At 35.6% G+C, this 8,373-nt stretch overlaps 1 protein-coding gene across 1 annotated transcript; it reads right to left on the bottom strand.

Annotated features, from left to right (window-relative positions):
* Nucleotides 1-5,404: 5,404 nt before the first annotated feature.
* LOC142357163 (uncharacterized) lies at nucleotides 5,405-8,373 on the bottom strand. The gene is made up of 2 exons (XM_075408842.1): nucleotides 8,129-8,373; nucleotides 5,405-5,676 (listed from the first exon to the last, which is right to left on the bottom strand). Exons 1-2 carry the CDS (start codon nucleotides 8,202-8,204, stop codon nucleotides 5,420-5,422), a joined length of 333 nt encoding a protein of 110 aa, XP_075264957.1. The 5' UTR covers nucleotides 8,205-8,373; the 3' UTR covers nucleotides 5,405-5,419.

The following is an 8,373-nucleotide window of genomic DNA, read 5'->3' as shown; positions in this document are numbered from 1 at the left end:
AGTGCGATTCTGAGTACTGAGAGTCTGATGTTACGCAGCGGTTTTTCTTTACTTTGGTATTAACTCAGTGTGTACTGAAAACGAAGTTGATTTTTGTGAAAAAACTATCTTTCAGTTTTGACTTGAGAAAAAAAGTCTTCTATTTTTGAGCGTAATCTTTAACATATTTCGAAAGATTAGATGTCGAAACTTACATGCGAACAAACATTACATTTTAAACTGCCGTTATGTGATATTGAACTTGACCATTGAGGTTTTATATCACGTTTCGTGTCAGAAGGATTCGATGCAGGAAAGGATTCAAACCGATTATTGTTATTTGCTGCACAAATTTACTGAAAGGTGAACTAATGGGATGATTAACGTTATCATTCATCTGTCCTTGCCATGTTAAATTGGCATTGATTTTTCCTGTTTATTTTTTTTTGTAGCAGGAGATTTAACACTGCCCAGTGAAACGAAACTTGATACACCTTGCCATGACATGCAAGATCTTTTTAACTCGTGCAAAACTTGAAACATCTTGCCAAGATCTTGATGAACAAACATTTCTTGGAACACCTTGATAAGATCTTGACAAGATCTTATCAAGACATGTCAGGAACTTTTCTTGGCGTAACTTGATAAGATCTTGATAAATCTTGACATATAGAAATCTTTGTTTCTAAGCAACCCGGAATGAGGTGGCGGAAAAACGAACTGGGAATCCAGAGAAAAATCAGTTTTTCTGCATAAACTTGTTTTTGGGGTAATTTGGATCATTCAGAAAAAAATTGTTCCGTTGTGCGATCAAAGAAGCTTTTCGGTATAAAATCAACTAATACATGTTTTGGGATTTACAATTAGTAAGAAAAATCACTGGGCACAACCATTTCAATGATAAAACACAAAATTAAACTATCAAGTAGAACTGTAGAATTGTTACTTTAATATCAGGCGATTACTTTTTTTATTCCTTAGAAAAACAATTTGAAGTCGTTTGCCTCCTGCCTTGTACTCTTCCCTGGCTTGTACTATTGGTACCAGTAGCAAATTGTTTAAGAACTCTCTCAGAATGTGGAAATTCAAAAAAAGTTGGCATTTTCAAGAGAAAATCGATTTTTGAAGAATTTTGTGTTCGATTCTAATTTTTTAAAGATACTTAGGGAACAATAAGCTGATATATGACTGCTAAACGGTATTACCGGCGTTTTTGAAATATATACCAGGACGACCATTTTTGTTAAAAAAGATGTTTTTATGGGACTTTAGTGGGGGCCTTCCCGATGGCGGTCCTGTATAAGGTGTGTACTATGTACATTTGTTTGTAAAACGATTTGTAACGTTTGTAAAACTGTTCCTTGAACACACGCACGTAAAGCATGATCATCAGGGCGTTGAATACCTAAGATCAATTGTGCAGGAACACTATACAGTACTGAAACTAAGATCGTCTTTACGTTCCATCAAAGCACACTGCCTGAGATGCCGAGAATTCCTAGCTGTAACTATGCAACCAATCATGTCATGTCTGACTTACCTAAAGAGACTTGCTTACCAGTCTCCTCCCTTCACAAACACTGGCGTTGACTACTTTGGGAATTCTATGTTACTGTCCGCCGTACAACTGAGAAAAGGTGGGGCTTCCTCTTCACCTGTATCACTACTCGCGCTGTCCATGTCGAGATAGTTACATCAATGGACACCAGTTCTTGTGTTATGGGAGTCGAGCGGTTTGTGTCACGTAGGGGTACACCTGCCATGATTTGGTCGGACAATGGCACTAACTTTATTGGAGCGGAGAAAGAACTCCGAGAAAGTATTGAAAAGTGGAACGTTGTCAACATTGCAGCTGAGCTCGCTCACAAAGGTATTAAGTGGAGATTCAATCCACCCAGCGCACCACATCAAGGTGGTATCTGGGAGAGGCTGGTACGCAGCTTCAAACGCGTGTTGTATACTATTCTTGGCACGCGTCGCCTCACGGATGAGGTACTGCATACTACCTTTTGTCTCGTGGAGAATGCTCTTAATTCGCGTCCTTTAACACCCGTAAGCGCTGATCCGTGCGATTTGAACGCTTTAACGCCCAACCACTTTCTTTTAGGAGAATACTCTACCGGTATTCTGTCTGTTGTCGGCAATAATGAGTTTGACCATCGTAAACGTTACGCCCGTGCGCAGTCGTACGCTAATGCGATCTGGTCCCGTTGGATCAGAGAGTACGTACCGACGCTGAACCGACGCTCTAAGTGGCAGACGCCTGCCGAGCAACACCTTAAGACCGGTGACTTGGTTTGGATAGTTGAGGAAACCAACCCTAGGGGTTACTACCCAACCGCATGGCTTGTGGAACTCCGTTACGGCTCCGATAGCGTCGCGCGCTCCGCCATTTTACGTACGTCGACCGGTTCACTCGTCCGTCCGCTTGTAAAACTTGTACCAGTTTTCGCAACATCTTCTTCCGGGCCGGAGGATGTTACGCAGTAAATGAACGAATTTCATCCAATCAGAATCGAGTATTTCTAAACTTTAAAATAAGATTTAAATACGTTCTAATGTACGTTGAAAGTTCCGAAAAAGTTCAATTAACCTAATTTTAAGTAAATATAACCACGATATGTACCGATTGAGGTGGTTTTCGGCTTAATATTTTTAGGTTTTCTAGACAATTGCCGATTGAATACGAACTGATTTTACGTCAATAACATCAGACAAAAAACCAGTAAAACAGCATCGAAAAAACCTTGCCGCCTAAGTTTCACTTGTTGCTTTGTACGTCTTAATGCTTACACGTTGTTGCTATGCTTTGTACGTATTCTTATAGTCGAAAAAGAGTTGAATTGAGCTCCCGAACTACAGTTTTTGTTTACTGAGTTAATACCAAAGTAAAGAAAAACCGCTGCGTAACATCAGACTCTCAGTACTCAGAATCGCACTGAAATTCACAGAAACATTCTAAGTGTTAATAAAATTGATGAAAATCTTTATGATACTGAAAAAAGCTGTAAGTGTTGAATTTTTTAAAACAACGTCTGAAAAAATTATTGAATTTCGTTTTCAAAATTTTGTTTTTTCAATTCGGTTATAAAATTTGATGCCGAAATCTAATTGAAAAAAACAAAATTTTGAAAACGAAATTCAATAATTTTTTCAGACGTTGTTTTAAAAAATTCAACACTTACACCTTTTTTCAGTATCATAAAGATTTTCATCAATTTTATTAACACTTAGAATGTTTCTGTGAATTTCAGTGCGATTCTGAGTACTGAGAGTCTGATGTTACGCAGCGGTTTTTCTTTACTTTGGTATTAACTCAGTGTGTACTGAAAACGAAGTTGATTTTTGTGAAAAAACTATCTTTCAGTTTTGACTTGAGAAAAAAAGTCTTCTATTTTTGAGCGTAATCTTTAACATATTTCGAAAGATTAGATGTCGAAACTTACATGCGAACAAACATTACATTTTAAACTGCCGTTATGTGATATTGAACTTGACCATTGAGGTTTTATATCACGTTTCGTGTCAGAAGGATTCGATGCAGGAAAGGATTCAAACCGATTATTGTTATTTGCTGCACAAATTTACTGAAAGGTGAACTAATGGGATGATTAACGTTATCATTCATCTGTCCTTGCCATGTTAAATTGGCATTGATTTTTCCTGTTTATTTTTTTTTGTAGCAGGAGATTTAACACTGCCCAGTGAAACGAAACTTGATACACCTTGCCATGACATGCAAGATCTTTTTAACTCGTGCAAAACTTGAAACATCTTGCCAAGATCTTGATGAACAAACATTTCTTGGAACACCTTGATAAGATCTTGACAAGATCTTATCAAGACATGTCAGGAACTTTTCTTGGCGTAACTTGATAAGATCTTGATAAATCTTGACATATAGAAATCTTTGTTTCTAAGCAACCCGGAATGAGGTGGCGGAAAAACGAACTGGGAATCCAGAGAAAAATCAGTTTTTCTGCATAAACTTGTTTTTGGGGTAATTTGGATCATTCAGAAAAAAATTGTTCCGTTGTGCGATCAAAGAAGCTTTTCGGTATAAAATCAACTAATACATGTTTTGGGATTTACAATTAGTAAGAAAAATCACTGGGCACAACCATTTCAATGATAAAACACAAAATTAAACTATCAAGTAGAACTGTAGAATTGTTACTTTAATATCAGGCGATTACTTTTTTTATTCCTTAGAAAAACAATTTGAAGTCGTTTGCCTCCTGCCTTGTACTCTTCCCTGGCTTGTACTATTGGTACCAGTAGCAAATTGTTTAAGAACTCTCTCAGAATGTGGAAATTCAAAAAAAGTTGGCATTTTCAAGAGAAAATCGATTTTTGAAGAATTTTGTGTTCGATTCTAATTTTTTAAAGATACTTAGGGAACAATAAGCTGATATATGACTGCTAAACGGTATTACCGGCGTTTTTGAAATATATACCAGGACGACCATTTTTGTTAAAAAAAGATGTTTTTATGGGACTTTAGTGGGGGCCTTCCCGATGGCGGTCCTGTATAAGGTGTGTACTATGTACATACCGAGCTAGCACCCACTTAAAAATTTAACTATACTGAAAAAAGTAGGCTCAATTGTTGGTTGATAAACTAACGGGAGCTGAATTTTCCGACAATTCTTGATAATTCTTGATAAATCTTGATAAATCGTGCTTAATCATATGAATTCGTGCTAAATCTTGTTTGAAGGTGCTTTTTAATTTTTACGACTTGGTATCTCTTGCCATGTCATGGTTAGTCTTTCTTGGAAATCTTGCCAAGATCTTGTTTCTTGATAGCCATGCAAAGATCATACAATTGGTACATATCTTGATATTATCTTGCCATGTAACATGGCAAGATCTTGGTAAGATTTTCCAAGATTAAGTATGTTTCTTATCAAGGCTATCAAGTTTCATTTCACTGGGTGGGCTTTGTTTTGGAATTTCTTTTTTGTCAAAAAAATTTCTTATTTTTTAAATAAAAAATTAGTAGGGTAGGTTGGTCGTATCGGAATTGTCGGCAGAAGCACTTAGTTTTCATGACCGTATATCGATTTGGTGTTATTAATCCTAAAAAATCATCCCACTTTTGGATTTAAATCTTTGTTTTCATAGGAAATGATAACTTTGACCAAAAGATTGACAGGTTTTCTCCTCCCCTCTGAACAATAATAACTTTGAAAAATAAATTGTAAGCAAATTTCACCGAGGTCTTGGTCGACATTACCAAATAGAACATTTGTAACATTTGCACGCAATTTCTTGCGTGACTTGTTCAATTTTGCAAGTGAAGTCTATCTTCTAGATCCTAAAAACTTGGTTCTTAATCGCGGTCGTGAAGTTAAACTGAGCACTTACCATTTTTTGTGGGGCTAAGTTGAAAAGACCAGAGCAGGCTACACCGTATATCAAATTTTATCCCAAAGATTCAGCCTATTAATGGAAAAAGCGGGAATATTTTTATTAAGGTAACTGTAACCTTCATGACAGCCTCGTTGCTCGAATCCGATCCTGGATAATCTGGACAATCGATGTTATTGGTGCCAGATGTTATGCTCTGGAAATCAGTGTCTATATTTGCATTTATACTCTCGAGTTTGAACTCGACTTCGGTTGGTGGGGTCACTCCCTCAAAGAAGAGATAGAACTTGAACGTGTCGTAATCACTCAGAAAAGCCATGTGGACTAAAAAAGCATCAAACAACTTTGCATCAACTGCCATATGCTTAGTGATTTTGCAAAAACATGTATAGTTTTACCCAGGTTTATTGTTCCAACCCCACTTAGTGGGGGGGGGGGGGGGGGTGGAACTACATGCTCAAATCGTTTTTTTTTGTGCACTCAATTTCTGCCAATTGATATATCTGACGTAGAAAGACATGAGTGAAATCGTTAAAAAGCTCATCAATCGTAAAATAGAAATTTAAAAAGAATTTTTTGAGTTTCTTATTTTTCGAGGAGTAATCCAGGTTTAGCGTTTTGCGAACATAAGGCTTGTTTCCATTGTTTTTGATCTCTTTTTCCATAATCTATCGCTAAAATTTTGTTATATTGTGCTATAGAATATTAAAATAGTAAGCAATATTGTTATGGACGGTATCTTTACAGATGCAGGAAGTTTATTGAACTGTTTGGTCAAACTCTGCTTTATTAAATATTGGCTGAGAATTTGAAAATTTGGTTCCTTTAAAAGAAAAAAAAATCACCAATTATTCTTTTCAGCGGGTTTTGTCCAGTGCATATCTAGAAACCGCTGAAACAATCTCTGTCAACCTCAATACTGTTTTTTTTACTACTGTACTTTATACTGTATTTCATAAAATTCGATAATTTTTCCCCGTCAATATATCTCTTGTTATATCTCCCGTAAAATTTAACGAGAGAAATTTTTTTGAGAGTGACTATTTTTATTCTCAAAAATAGTTACTTGAACAAGTCTTCTGTTTTCAGAGTAAGATTATCGTTTACATGCAACAACTTAAGTTCGTTAATCCGCATTTTTCTGATATTTTCTTCTCTATTTCTTCTGAAGTTTAAACAGTTGTTCGCAGATGTGCGTAGATGCTATTGTTGGAACCAAGCCAAACTAACTGCATTATCGATTTTTTCATTTGCTAAGTTTACAAACAGTTAGAGGTGAGCTTAAACTAATAAGCACAAGTAATAGAAGGCAATTTTAACGTCAAAATTAAAAAAAATTGAAAAGTAAAACTTAATGCTGCCTTCTAAGCAAACTTCAATTGATTTCATCACGTTTTTTAACATATATAGCTAATGTATGCTATTATTAGTGCGTGAATGTCATACAAGAACTGAGCTGAAACGCCAACCTTAAGTGTGTCTACTATCATCAAATTACTATTGTCATTTTACTTTAAGATATCATTTTCAGTATTGCGTCCGATTCTTAATGATTTCTTTCAGACAATATCTTCGTAGTTATAATTTAGTCAACAAAACTTCTATAGGTTGAGTAATTCTATTTGTTGAATATTTCTTTATTTGCCTAACTGAAGTGACATGCAGTGCGTATTAAAGCGCATTTTCATGAGTTGCATTTTACTTGTAACAATGTCTTGTTTCTTCAAATCATTTTTCATTTGTGTACGGTATAATCGCCTTGTTCAGAGCAGATTTGATTTTGACTTTCAAAATAATTCGTTCCAAGGTAAAAGAATCTTTATACAAAGTACACCGTCAGTTCCCTTACTTGCAATATCTTAGCCGAACACTGGATCATCATTGGCATTATTGAAGTCAAATTTCGGCAAAATTTTTGTTACTTTTATTATTATTGACCAGATTTCCATTATATAGGCCCGCTTGTTCAACAACTGCAAACTGTATTTTAATAGCTAAGTTACCGGGTTGCAATTTGTTGAAAAATATTTTACAAATTTCGTTTTACGACTTGAGATATTAACAAATTCTTAGCAAAAATTTGATTGATCTAGCTCGGAATTAACGTGATATTCTGGGCGACACAGATTGGTTAAACAGCAAAGCTGAAAGATTGTTAGTCGGACTGATTGAGTATAAAGTAAGGCAACGCTAACCTGCTGTATAATTTTTCATAGAGTTCACAAAATCTAACTGCCAAAAAGTTTTATCTGGACAGATATGAAACCAGTGAAACGAATGGGGCTATGTGAAGTTTTCTTCTTCATTGATAGCAGAGCAGCTGTTATAAAAATTATTAGTGAAAATTTTGAGTTTTGCCGGTATCATTCAATATTTTTGTTGGCGCCAGTTTTTGTGTCATTAACGACATGTCCAATGTGCACTGCCCTTATTTGTTGGTTTTTTGGGTGTTCTTTATTTAATCTCAACAATGATAGGTCCTAAATGTTTTTCAATATGACAAAAAAAGCTTTTTAATGTTTCCAGGTTATAATTTTCGTTTTTTCTCTTATGTGGTCGCATTAATTTTTTTGAGCGACTTTTGGGTTTTCCCACTAGTTGTTCTTTTTGTTGTCCTGGAACCTAGTTTTAATAGCGACAGTTCCCATTGGCTCTCTTGTGTAATCAATTTAAAGATTTGAAAAACTAATGGAACCAACGCAATGACTCCATTCCATATATAACTGGGTCCCTCTGAGAGGGGTTTTTTCTTAGGGTCTACTATATGAGCACTTACATGATCCAGCGGAGACTCCACATAAGAAAAAGGCGTTGACCAAACAAAAGGCAAAGATTAGTGGACTACCACCCATTTTGCGAGGCTTTTGGAGTCACTTTTTTCGATTCAGCTTATTTTAACTCCTTCAGTAAATATGATCTGTGGTTTTAATTTTCACGCTTCACAATACCAAATGAGCATCAAAGAAATTAAAACCAAGATCTTTTTAATTAAAATCAACAGCTTTACACTTCAAATTCATT

This window comes from Convolutriloba macropyga, unplaced genomic scaffold (assembly GCF_964194025.1).
Source record: "Convolutriloba macropyga unplaced genomic scaffold, txConMacr16.3 SCAFFOLD_1226, whole genome shotgun sequence".
Taxonomy (NCBI): domain Eukaryota; kingdom Metazoa; phylum Xenacoelomorpha; order Acoela; family Convolutidae; genus Convolutriloba; species Convolutriloba macropyga.
The sequence above is the reverse complement of the archived record's forward strand: the minus strand, read 5'-3'. Positions and strand labels throughout refer to the sequence as shown.

Coding starts and splice junctions, on each gene's coding strand:
- LOC142357163 (XM_075408842.1), bottom strand. CDS start 8,204: ATGGGTGGTAGTCCACTAATCTTTGCCTTTTGTTTGGTCAACGCCTTT. Junction 5,677..8,128: donor TGGAGTCTCCGCTGGATCAT/GTAAGTGCTCAT, acceptor ATGCTTTTTTAG/TCCACATGGCTTTTCTGAGT.